The 13,399-nt window shown below is 42.2% G+C and overlaps 1 protein-coding gene across 3 annotated transcripts; it reads left to right on the plus strand.

Annotated features, from left to right (window-relative positions):
* Positions 1–112: 112 nt before the first annotated feature.
* Positions 113–13,385, plus strand: LOC8051680 (inositol polyphosphate 5-phosphatase E). 3 transcript variants are annotated; one of them, XM_029986211.4, is made up of 12 exons: positions 113–271; positions 848–1,599; positions 2,513–2,633; positions 2,721–2,818; positions 7,096–7,220; positions 7,396–7,515; positions 7,692–7,796; positions 7,850–8,017; positions 8,092–8,204; positions 8,841–8,977; positions 9,094–9,140; positions 10,074–13,385. In XM_029986211.4, the coding sequence occupies exons 2-12, from the start codon at positions 887–889 to the stop codon at positions 10,145–10,147; spliced, it is 1,821 nt and encodes a 606-aa protein (XP_029842071.2). In that variant the 5' UTR covers positions 113–271; positions 848–886; the 3' UTR covers positions 10,148–13,385. The 3 variants fall into 3 exon arrangements, with proteins under 3 accessions (XP_029842071.2, XP_029842069.2, XP_029842072.2); XM_029986209.4 differs by having other exon boundaries at positions 9,094–9,205; positions 10,074–10,223; XM_029986212.4 differs by lacking the exon at positions 9,094–9,140.
* The last annotated feature ends 14 nt before the right edge of the window (positions 13,386–13,399 follow it).

The raw sequence follows: 13,399 nt of genomic DNA on the forward strand, positions 1-13,399 counted from the left end.
TATAAGCAGTAAAGTTATAATAAACTGCTGCATTTTTAGGTATTATGCGAGGCATGCGAAGTTTTTTTTTTTTTTTGTTAACCTTGAACTACGCACACTACCGCACAGCTCCATCGATACACGTATCACGCTTGTGTGTTTTGGAGCGTTGACTGATGGTGAGGATTCGGTTTGGTTTTTTGAGGTAGCTTGTGCCCGTTGTTGTGCTCAACAGTGGCCTTGCCGACAGCAAAAACACTTGAATTCCCCGTTATCCTGGACGGCGCGTAAGGTTTGTATCAAGTTTATCAGGTCGGTTAAAAGGGTCAAAGCAGTGCGGTAATGCCGAGATACCCACATTACGTGTTCCTTTCACTTGCATATTCCGAGGTCAGTGCTTAAATGGTCTAGTATCCTCTTATGGGTGCAGATCGTGTAATGAATTTAGGCCTCATAATAAAACTCGACAAACAGAAGCTTGTTTCAAAAGCTTTGCTGCTACGACCATATGGATGCTTGCCCGAATTGGAAGCTTGTTGGGTACTGAATGAACGAATCGTGATGTTCCCTTATACCTGGCTGCAAAAAAGGGGAATTTTTTTCGGAGGGGGGGGGGGTTGGGCGGCGGGGCGGGGCGGAGGCCGGGGCCGGGGCCCGCTGAGGTGGCTGGGATGTTTATGAGAGGTTGTGAAGGGGGGGGGGGGGGGGGGTTCAAAATGCACGTGCGTATCATAGGGTCGGCCGGATTTTGGGGTGAGGGGGCGCTGAAGCTCCATAAGCTCTCTCCCTAGCTACACCACTGGTTTGCTGTACATAATGTCCATGCTGCAAAAAGCTTAACCTTCCCTTTTGTTGCATTTTTACCCAGGACATTCCGAGAGCAACTTGTTAGATCTCACAGCATCACATGGACCATCAGGGATCCTGCAGAAAGGAGGCTGAAAGCTCGCCCAAACGGCCGTCCAGGCTGGCCTTCAAACATGACCGAATCAAAGGCACGAAAAAGAGCCAAAGTTTGCCAGTCATCAAAACACCACTCGATGATCTCCGGCTCGTGGCAGACAGATTCGATTGCGCGGGCAAGATCTCCAAAGGCTCTGTCGGCAGCCTGGACACGCATCCCATACCGCGAGACATTCTTAATCATGCCATCTCTTCGTCTGAGGACGAGGACTTTCATCCGGCAAATAGCTCACCCGGCTGGGACGATGACAACCTGGGCTCCTCTGATCCCCTTCTGAAACAGACTTCGAAGGCCAAGTCTCGTCTCGCTCGGCTTTCGAGCCTCGTCAAGTGTCCGTCATCGAGCAGCCTGAATAGACCTCTTGGGTTTGCGACAGAGCAACTCCTTTGGCAGACGAGTTGCATGAGCACTGGGAGCCTTAAGTCCTTGTCATCGCACGACGGCGTTGGTGGCTTTGACGCGGGGAGACCCCACCATCTGCCGCCGTTGGCGACGACGGGGTCACCATCGGAGGCGGCGAGGCGTGCCACAGAATCGAAGAGGTTGCAGCACTCGTGGACTGTCACGGGGGTGTCACAGTTTCAGGACAGCTTCGACCAGCCCGTTGACAAGCCAAGCATTTTGCCCAAGATAACCACCAAAGATGCACGTCTGAGGTATATACAGCCTGCTTTTCGTGTGCTCTAGACATCTGCCATGATACTGACTCTGAGATTTCGGAAACTAATTGCCCCAAGCTCTTGGAGTTTTTCTTTTTTTTATATAAAACTAAATTTATAATGTAAATACTGTTTATGTTTACATTGTTTCGTAGTTATGATGCTTGTTCAAAGTTTTTCATATTTACTGAGTGACTCTGAGTATTAGTCGTGCGCTTCAGATACTGTGCAATCCACTTATAACGATACCACATATAACGGTGTATTGCTTATAACGATGAGTTTCCATAGTTTCTAGACTAGAAACGACCAGTTTTTAGTCCAGATTCAATGATAATCGGTTATAACGATTAAAATTTCGGCTTTTCTCGTAATCATTGTAAGTGGATTGCACTGTTTCTACTCCGTCATTGATTATGCCTCCCTCTTCTTCCAATTTCACAGTTTTAGTTCCTCATTACGGAACTAAAACTTTGTACTTGCCAATGCACCATCAGATTTGAAGGAAATAAATGCTGACAACTGAAAGACCCGATTTTAATTCGGGCAGCAACACCTGTCTATAAAATGCAGCAGTGTCTCCTAATATTTTGTTTTTATGAGACATTTTATTTGAGCATGATGGTATGGATAGTTTTTGCTAGCTGCTACCATCTTTTCCTTCATTCATTTTTCTTTCATTTTGATAAACATGAAGTGCTCGTATGTCAGTTGGGCGCAGCTTACTGGAAAAAATGTTGCAGGGGGTGGTTTTATTGTTGCATAGCTTGCAGCCTGGCCATATGATGCTTATTACTTTTTGCTTCTATGCAGCGTACAAGAGAAACTCTTCGTATGTTTTATCATATTGATTTCATTTCGTAACCAATGTGGCAAGTGTTCCTTCTTTTTTTTTAAATCTTTTGCACAGGAGTTATCTTGTTGGGAATGTGAGTGGAAAAGGCTCCCTTCTTGGAGAAGAGGAGCTGAGCCGCTACTTTCCCGACAGAAAGGTCCACGTCTTTGTTGCAACCTGGAACATGAATGGATTGGTGATTTCCCTTTTTATACAGAGCTCTCTAATCGCAACAGCGTAGAAGCCCCACTTCGATTCTGGAAATATGTTCATTCCAATCTAGGCTCCACCACCAAACCTGGATGACCTGATGCTTCCCGAGACAATTGAACATGTCCCTGACATCTACGCAATTGGCGTGCAAGAGTCTATGAGCGACAAGTGAGTTCTGTTGTTCACTATGTATAAATCATGTTAAAGACCCCTTGTGTGCATGAACTGGAACTATCACTGTAGTGGGCACTTCAACAACCGAGCGTCTTGCCACCATGCAGTTATTAAAGGCAACAAGAGTGGGGGTGCCCACTGCATTTAGTTTAACCATCTAGTGTTCTTTTTTTTGTAAAAGAACAATGATATTGAAGAATGTTACATTTAGGTCCCCCGACATCTGAATAAGATATCCACCAAGTTTTATTTGCCTCTGCCGCATAGTTAACTTGCTATTAATTATTTTCTGCATCTTGGTGCTATACAACAATATAAATGACAGACATCTAGACACTTCGAACATAATTTTCGTCATTCCATATTTTCAATATCAATTTCATTTTAATCAATCTATTGTTTTAAAATAGAAAAAAAAGGCTCAATCTTTTCTTTTTTTTTACTAAAATTTTATAATACATGTACCTGTGAAGTTTGTTTTCTACCCTGTAAATATACACTTGCTTGATTTAGCAAGCCAAGACTTTTAGAGAAGTAAATTATTTTTTACAAATTTTTTTCCACAGGCACACTCTTTAGGCACTCTGCTTTGCATCTAGTGAAGAACGCTTCTAGGCATTGGATTAGATTTCTAACGACAGATTAACCAAACAATTGTGGTGTACTTCTAATAGGAACTATTATAATTTCCTTCACAATTAATGTACAGAGCTGTAACTTTTTTCTACGCCTTTTACCATGACTAGCAGTCTACACCAAGGGTCAAAACCCGCGAAACAGTTTTGTGCGACCCCCAACATGACATCCAAAAAAGCACCCCCTCCCCACCCCCCTGGTGCTTTTTCACATACATTCAAGGACCACATAGCAGTGTTGACCTCAAATGGGATTAGACAAGAACAAGGAGCATTTCCAGTTGGCATTGTCCAGCTACCTGGGCAGAGGACGTCTTCACTTCCTTTTTGGCTTTTCTTCTCTCCCCCCCCCCTCTTTCACTACTTGTTGTCCGGCCCCTTTGTGTCGGCTTCATGACGACTCGGCCACCGCTGCAAAAAGTTGCCGCCCCTGGTCTGTACTATTAACTTAATTCATTTAAAGCTAAGGGCAAAAGTTGATCCTCCTGGGTGGTATCGTCCCTTAACACCATTCATTCTCTTGTCATTTGATCCAGTGTTGGGCAAAGTACATCTAAAAGGTACTTCAAGTAAAGTACAAAGTAAATGAGACGTGATGTACTTTAACTAAAGTATTAAAAACACTGGATGTAACATACTTGAAGTAAAGTACTATAAATACAATGTACTTTCAAAGTAAAGTTCAAGTATTTTAACACAATCTTTCATGATGCCCTTTCATTCCCCTATACAGTGATTTTTTAACTGGTATGCATTGCCCAGGGGTACTAGGGTGCATGACCTATTTTCAAAAGCAGCGGCGAATATTCAATAAAGTCAAGTTGCCACAGAGTAGTTATTTTCAGGAAAGGAGCCAAATTCAGAAGTCCCTTGTGAATTTGGCACCCCTTGCACTGGATTGTTGCACCCAAGGGAGTTAAATGTACTAGAAAAGAGCATGCCGCCAGCCCCGTAGCTTCCGCAAGCAATCCTCTCATAGAGGAGTGTCCTCTTTTTAATGAAAAAAACATAAAAAACAGTGAGTGTGCAAGCGAGCTGGTGATAATTAATCATAATGTGACTCCTGAGATTGGGGTGCCAAAAAAATTAAGGAACTTTCAAATAGAAGGAAAAATCAAAAAAGAATGTCTCAAAACATTGTGACGTTCTCCTCTGTTGTCTTTTACTTAGACTTGAAAATTTAATTCTTCCGCACCACAGTCTCAGGTGCTACATCATAATTAATTTTGTTCTCATAATATTTTAAACCTCCTCCCTTGCGCTGACGGACCGAAAAGTGGCTAGAGTTCAAAAAGCTATGGGAAAGCCGCACCCAGAACAAACGGAGCAATGCGTCGTCTGCTCACGTTTCTGGTGAGAGTGGAATATTCCTCCCAGTATTTATTCGGAGCTGACAAACCATCATTTCGTGATACAAATTGTACAAAACCAAATTTGGGGAATGTACTTTGAAGTCTGGAATTGTACTTTCCTTGGAAAGTACTAGAAAAAACTACTTTAAGTACATACTCAGTGAATGTACTTCAAGTAAAGTACAAGTTTCCTAAACCTACTTGAAGTAGTACTTGAAGTACTATGTACTTGAAGTACTTCCCAACACTGCATTGATCGTATACCCCGCACTATGCTTGCAATGTTCTTTAAATTTCATCTGGTTTGACTTTCTTCTTTATAAGAAATTCGACCATGTACCATTGCTCTACAGCTACAAACAGATTGCTTGCCGCCACAATAGCTGGAACTACTGTGCATGCGTCAAATACATTATTCCCGATGTGCGATATTCAACGAAGATTGCGTTAACTTCATCCACCAGTTTGATTATACTATGCATATTTGTTCAGCGGTTTCTGGACAAAAAGTCCTGGTCAACCTTGAACAACCCTTGTACATTGCAAAACTTGCAGACAATAATGTTGTTAGTGCCAATCGCTTCAAAATCCCAGTATTTTTTAGGACATGCCAAAAATAAAATATGAAATAACTACACTGCTAGAACCCAATGTGTGTTTTTATATCGCTGCTAAATTTGTTTTGAAAAAGGCTCGATAGTTTTGTGGACAAATCGATATATGTGCAGGACCCTCTATGCCGCCTTGTTCGCAAAGGCCGCCGGGGTTCTTGGATCGGTGACATCATCCGCCTAACGTGCGATGTCCCCTTGCACGCAATCACTGACTTGGCCCTTTCTGCGTCTCGAGTCCCAGCTTTCTCGTTTACCTTACGTAAGGTGTTTATTTGGGCCAGTTGGTTCAAGTAACCACCTTTTTATTACCTTCCATGTTTCGAGAGTGCGGTTCGTGACGATTACGTCTACGGTGTCGCTCGCTTCGTCAAAGTGTTTGACACTTATCGCAGCAGCGATGAGTGTGATTCTCATCCAGAGATGTTAGAAACTAATCATTTTGACTGCAAACCCGTTTGCGACCAGCTCCAGCAACAACGGGATCGACACGGACGAACTCGCCGTGGTCGCCGTCGTCCGTAACGATCCTGCAGGTGCATGCAGGTTGGAATGTCAAAGGGCGGGGGGCGAGAGTGAGAGTAGCTTTGGTGTAGCCGAGTTGCGCGAGAAGTTTTGATCATACCGCGGCAAGGCGAGCTTGGGCGATCATGGGGGCGCCTAGAATGAGAGTGCCTTCATGGTCATATGGTTTATAAGTAAGGTTGTTCGTTTTCGGGTAATACCCGATTTTACCCGATTTTTACACCCCGAACATGTTTCAGGAAAATCGGGTTAAACCCGATTTCTCCCCGAATTCCAAAAATTGTAAAACTTAGGTATATACTAAGTAACCTATGAGCATTCATTTCAAGAATAACCCCTTAAATTACCAGGGAACTTTCGCTTTCTGACCATTGCATGGAGGTACTTAGAAGTCTAACAGAATCTGTTGAACCCCTGTCATCAACACTGATGACAAGTTCAGCCTTCAACGAAAGAAAGCTGTAGAAAGCAGAACCCTAGTCATTGCTCTCTCAAGTGCTCCCACCACTTGAGCAAACATGGTAGGACCATATTTCAAAACTGTCAGCACACAGACACAGTTTTCAAAAAGATTGGTGGGGGCAGGCAAATCATGTCACTGAGAAAGTTATAATAGAACCACTGTATGCCCTCAGAGTTCCACATTTCATAGCATGTTTGAAGTAAAGAATCAAGCCAACCAAGCTTGTTGGTTAGATCACGTCAGCAATCTTGAAGCCAAGAAAGAGAAAAAAGCCAGGCATGCACGTAAAATGTTTACCTTGGGAGCTCCTAACAGCGTGCAAATTACGACAGGTATGAAGGCGAATGAAGTGTTGGCTTTTGCTACGACTTCTTATATCAAATAGCCTGTAATCCAGCCCTTGAAAGGAGAATGTCTTCCCGTCAGCCTGCTGGCAAGCCAGCACAATCAGCTCTGCCCGGTCTAATCCAATTTGAATGCACAGGGTGGCCATTCTGAAGCCATCAATTGTGGTGGCACAACATGGGTCTGGGAGTTTAGTAACTCTGGGAAAATTCTTTGGCGTTAGGTTGTAACGGTACCTCTGTGCTACTCTGTATACCTGTCCCCTCAATCTTTTGGACTTGTGCTTGCTTCTTCAAGTGACTAACCATCTGTTGTCTCTGTCTCTCGTGCATCCTGCCAGAAAAGAGTGGGAGACTAAGCTTCAGTTCACTCTGGGACCCTCCCACGTTCTCTTCTACTCTGTCTCTCTCGGTGTCCTGCATCTTTCCATCTTTCTGCGACGAGACCTGCTGTGGTTTTGCTCAGGTAATGCCCTGCAGGCTACTGAATTTATTCCCAGCTGCTTCCTCCACACCAACACTTCCTCTGCCGTTTTCAGCGTAGTGCTGTTGATATGTGCATTTTTTTTGTTCCGAGAAATGTGAAATTTCTTCTCTTTTGGGTAAATTCGTGCTGAATGAGAAAACTTGTTCTCTTTCAGCGCCCGAAGAGGCAACCCACGCAACTCGTCCCGTTTCTGCGGTTAAGACGAAGGGTGCTGTGGCCATCGCTTTTCAGTTTTTTGGGTCTTCCATGCTGTTCATCAATTCTCATCTCACAGGTGACATTGCTTTCCACGTTAGCACTGCACCATAGGCTGTCCTTGAGCATACATGCACTTGCCTTTTATGAATGGGATTTTCATGTTCTTTACCATTTTGTCTAAACCTCTCGGTCACTAAACGTAATGACAACCAATGATGTATTTTACATCTACTGTATTACATTTTCTCGTAGCACACGACAAGAAGTTCAAGGAAAGAATTCAAGACTATGAGAGAATCTGCCATCAGATCGACCTTCCCAAACAGGCACAGCTTAAGCTTCAATACCAAAGCAAAGGTATATACGAAGACAGCATTCTCAGAGCTTTCCTCAGTTTTCATTCGTTACAGATGTGACTGCAAGGTTTGATCTCGTATTCTGGTGCGGGGACCTCAATTTTCGGATCATGAACGAACGTGAGACCGTTGTTAACCTGCTGCGTGATCCAGCTTTTGACAGAAAAGCCGTCTACGAGAGCCTGCTCAGGTTCGACCAGCTAAAGAGCGCCATGAGCGAAGGTTTGTCCATTCAGTTGCAAGTGATCCTTTGCTGCTGAATTGGTCTGTTCTTGTGTTGCTGGTTGTACCCGCAGGCCAAGCATTCTTTGGCTTTCAAGAGGCAGGAATTGGGTTTGGTCCAACTTACAAATTCCAGGTGGGCTTCAGTCTCTTTGATGGTGTCAAGCTGAGGGTGCCGTCCTACACTGTGAGTGGGTTTCTTGGTTTGATTTATCGATTAGTAAGATGTGCCAAGCACTTGCACGTCACGTCCGCTCTCAGCATTGGATGAAAAAAGCCGGCTTGTCGAGAAAGTTTTTTCTTGCGACGCTTTGAACAAGAATTCGGTCTACTGTAAATACTTAATTTTCCGCGAATCGCTCACAATTCGCAAAAATAGGTCCCGCGAACAATTCTGGTAATATATAAAAAGATTGGAATTTACATTGAGATCCTACCTCGTCGCGAAAATTGGAACCCGCAATTATTCCAGAATTTCAGCTTTGACCTAAATTGCGAAATATTGAGCCTGCGAAAAATATGTCGTTTACAGTATTTGCCTCACATCGTCCGTCTGCATGGTGTGGTTTGGCACAGTGATTCTGAGGCGTAGAACAACCTCTTACCCAACTATGCCACTGACCAGAAGAAGCCCTTTTGCCTGCATGAATCAGTTTGCTTCGAGCAATGGAGGGCAACTGATTTGGACAAGATCACAAATTATCTACACTGTATCTGCCTCTTAAACCTGCCTTCATAGTTGCGCTGATGTCTGTTTTGCTCATCTAATTAATTTCTCTGTTTTGGACCAACACCAATCGGGATTTAAAACCTTACTTTTCAGGATCGCGTACTGTTCCGTAGCAAGCGGAAGGGCCACATTGAGTGCGTCTGTTACAATGCCGTCACAGTCATACAGACATCTGACCATCGACCCGTTTATGGCCTATACGAAGCACAGATAAGAGCAGGAAGAGACAAGTAAGCACGACAGCCGGCCAAAATCTTTTTGTAATTTAGCTCCATTTGCCATTTGCCGAAAGAAAAACAGAGTTTACCATTTCAGTCTGACATACGTGGTTGATAATCAATTTCAGCACGCGACTAGCTGCAGGCTTGTTTAACAGGGAGATTTATCTGGAAGGTATGGTAACCTTACCCCACTCTCTGCATATGTTCACTGCATGTGGCAAATTCTGGCATGATTTGGTATGTGCTCACCTATCTTTGGTACACTTCAACGTGTGAATTTTACCGTTCATTGCAGCTAGAAGCTCGAGCGACCTTGGGTCAAATAAGTCTTGTTTTTTGTGTCCCACAAACAAAACCCGACTATAGTAGAATATATTTTTGTGTAATATTTTTTAGCCTGTACTGCATTTATTTATATATTTTTGCACGCTGCTCAGCATGTTGTTTGTTTTTTGAAAAGGCATGACTGTCTGTAAGCTAAGACAAATTTAGGGGGATTGGCCACCTACAGCTAGGGTCAAACGGATTGAACGTACCTTAAATAAACATTGAAAAGCAGCTTCGCAAGCTCCGACACTGTCATTTACCCCAAAGGTATGACATTTATTTTGGGAAAATTTTGGGGTGAAAATTTACCTCTATCATAAGTTACAAATAAAAAACAGTTTTCCTATAACAGTACAACTTTTTTACGTTTAAAAAAAAAAAAAAGTCCTTGCGGGCCATTGAGTGTTTTTTTTGGACAAAACAGGGGTTGAGGGCGAATTTAATTAATTTTCTTCACTGTATTTTTTTTTGTTTTTTTTATTGGTCAAGTGTCCCATACGTCCACAAGAACATTTTCTCAGTCACACGAAAAAGGCTTAGCTTTGTGTTGTCCTATAGAAAAATTAGGGTTTTTGGCTGTAACTCTTAATTCAAGAGTGTTTTCTCTGCGATAAAAAAACAACAAATGCACCACCCAGCCACATGTCTGTGCCTAATGAGTGTCTGAGCACGTGAAACTGATTTCTGAGATTCATTCAAAGTGGGTCATATCCACTTGGCTCTCGCTGTATGTTAAGATTTTTAGGTGTATTGATGCACATCATTGTTCCCTTTGCAGCTGTCAGAAGAAGAGCTGCGGCTCTTGAAATACGACAGAGCCTGAAGGCCAGTCAAGTGTGTGTCGTAATGTGAAGGGTGATGTTTCCACAGGGATGGGCACTAACTACTGTCAATGTGCGTCGAATTGTTATTAATAATTCTAGCTAAGTTAAACGACTCCGTAAGCAGTTGGTTCCCATCTTTTGATTTTCAATTGCACGGGAGAAACATTTTCATGTCCGTAAGGAGATTCAGGACACACAAGAACTGTATTTCATGTAGCTTCAGTGTCATCATTAATTTGAATTTATTTTTTACATTACATGTTTTACAAACCATTAAAGTCGCAGCATTTAAGACTTAAACATTGTAATTGTTTGAGTCTAAAAAGTTTCTCTAACCAGAAAAGGTGACCTGCAAGTTGCGAGCTCTTGGAGATGCAATGTGTACAGCTGACTGAGCTTATGAACTCTGGGGTCATGCAAATTGAGGATTTTGCAGTTGTTCTTTTAGTGCCGAATTTATTGTATATTTGGAGGAACGCACATCAAGTACATAAGACTGCAATTTCAAGAGCACTATTCATTTACATAATTTCTCCTTGCTGAAATGAGCTATTGCAGCTGCTTCTCACCATTGTTCCTTCTAGCTTGTACCTGTGATGCTTTGCTTAGATACATTGCCACATAATGAATTTAGGGATTCAAGTAGTTACAAATTAGTCATTCCCTTCTGATAAAGTTTGATAATTCCATACATCAAACCAGATACAGTCGAATCTCGTTAATTCAAACTTGAGGGGGACCGAAAATTTGTTTGAATAAAGCAAAGTTTGAATTACCGGGAGTTTCCTCCCATAGAGACGCATAGGATGGGACCTGCGTGTTAGTTTGAATTATCCACAAGTTTGAATTAAGAGAGTTTGAATGAATGAGTTGACTGTATTTTGTGCAGAATGTAGATGATGTAAAAACTCCATTAACAAATAATGTTGCTGTGTTGTGTAGAAGTTTGCCTTACTTATTGATCCTCAGTGACCATGTTTGATATGTAAAGTTAGTCATATCTTTTGTTACAGCATTGTGTCAGCATACAGTATTACTAATTTCAAATGTTTTCTTAGGCAGAGCGAATCTCTTATATAGTAGGACTGGCTGTTATGTCACATTTTTGTTAATGACAATTTTGGCATTTGATATCAAAGTGAGCAAGTAATTATAGTAGAACACTGTTGCAGGCAAGACTAATAGGAATCATTTGGACTTTGTATACCTGCAATTTAAAAGCAATTTATTGTGCTTTCTGAGGCAGAATGTATGTTAGGGCGATGTAGCTTAACCAATATTTGGCATGCAATAGCCATACTTGATCTTCTCACTATGGTTGATCTAGAGAGGGTGCTTTTCCCTAGGTGTTTTCCTGCAGTATGGGTTAGTGACAAGGTGGGGGACTGCCAGTCGCTTGTATGCAGGGTTTCATGAATTAAGGGAAAAAAAAACAACATGTTAATCTAGTTTGAAACTGGTTCTCAGATAATATACTTTTTGTCGTTTGTTATCAGGTGTCAGTGCCACTTTATACTCAGTCACCATGATTCAGGTAACATACACTGAATTGTTTGTTTACGTTGGATGTTTATTATAAGTCGGTGTGCCAGCATTAATTTGTTTTTCTGTGAAAGGAATCTCCGATTCGCATGTCAGTGAAATTATAAAAATTAATGTTGACATTTATTCTGGGAGTGGAATCGGCTTGAGTGCCTTTGAACTATATAGAATGTTCCAACGAAGGGTTTCGAAAATATTTAAAGATAGGGTGGTTGAGAAAACAAAAAAATCTTCCTGGGAACAACTGCTAGCCACGGCGGACGTCAGGAATTGCAAAACACACACTAACGAGCTATATAATAAACTAAAATATACTAATTAACTTTTTAATAACTACAAATTAACGTACAATTTTAATGAGAAATTTGCTATGCATCATCGAAAACCATTAAATCGTCTTATTTTAGAAAGATGTGCACCGAGAAACTGAGGGGGTGGAGGAAATAAGAGCGCGCGGGGACATCAGAATGCCGAGCTCCGATTGGAGCGATGAGTGGGTAGACCTAACACTTTCTGCCTTTGTCGCCACTGCACTCATCGAACGCGTTTCAATGCGAAAGCCAAACGCCAGATGCCGGCGTTCCGCATTCGACGAGTGCAGAGTTTTTCGGAACACTGTAAAATGCTGCCCTCTCTAAACTGAGTTCATTTAGTGGTTTTTGAAAATATTTAGGAAGGTTTGCATTTGAACCATGTTTATTCTTACTAATTAAAATGCTCATTAGTAAATCTTAGTTAAATATTTAGCTAATTAGAGTGGTTTTTGCAATCCTTCATGTCTGCCATGTCTGGCAGTTTGTTCCCAGAAAGAGTTAATCTCTTCTCAGCCACCCTATTTTTACCGATTTTTGAAAGCCTTCGCTGAAACACCCGGTATACCTTGCAAGTGCCTGCATTAAAAATAGTTCCCATGCATTGCATATTGGGAAGAAAGTAGTCTTGGCATCTTGCTCATAGTTGCAAAGCAGCATGGCTACGGTGTGCTATGCAGGACCAAGAAACAAGTGCATTAAATTCTAACACCATGCCTGCTCTGGTAAAGCTGATGCTTGTTGGAAAACCAGACTAATGCTTGGCAGCTGTCACTTATCTAGTTTACATATTGTGAACTGCTCTGTGCCTTTAGCAAGCAAGCGAGTCAGCTAAAGTAGCATAGCAGGGCAGTTTTTGGTAGTAGTACCTAGGGAAACCCATAACCTTCCCTGTTTGCTTTGGGTACAGTCATGCAAGTAGTAAGCATTAAATATTCATGTTAGTTTGATCAGCTGCATCTTTCGTATGGTTCATCTCCTGATTGTGGTATCGTAATCAGTTGCTGCACGCAACATAAATGAATATGCTTTAAGAACATGTTTTTCCTACAAGGGCATGCTGCAGTAGAACTGTGTGGCTGTCCAAGTCACCAGTGACTTGGGCAACTACCGAGTCACTTGGAACATGACTGTAGTAGGGCGATAGTAAAAGGCATCAGTTTTGAGAGCGACGCTTAGAGGGAAGGCATCTGTTGTACTACTAGAAAAACAAGTTGAATTAATTTCCCTTTGCATGCTGTTTTGATCATTCTCTCGAACCTTTGATTTGATCTTCCTAGAGTTGAGCGAGGGTTATGCTCTACTGTTTGTAGAAAGAACCAGTGCTGGCTGTTGTGCAAGGGGTCTTTGTACCAGATGCTTGTATGCATAAAACTTCGTCTCCAAGCTGTCAATAAAACTTTTTTTCCAGTCTTTCACGCAGTCAG

The sequence above is a fragment of the Ixodes scapularis genome, unplaced genomic scaffold (assembly GCF_016920785.2).
Source record: "Ixodes scapularis isolate PalLabHiFi unplaced genomic scaffold, ASM1692078v2 PGA_scaffold3__209_contigs__length_174095766, whole genome shotgun sequence".
In the NCBI taxonomy this organism is placed as follows: Eukaryota; Metazoa; Arthropoda; class Arachnida; order Ixodida; family Ixodidae; genus Ixodes; species Ixodes scapularis.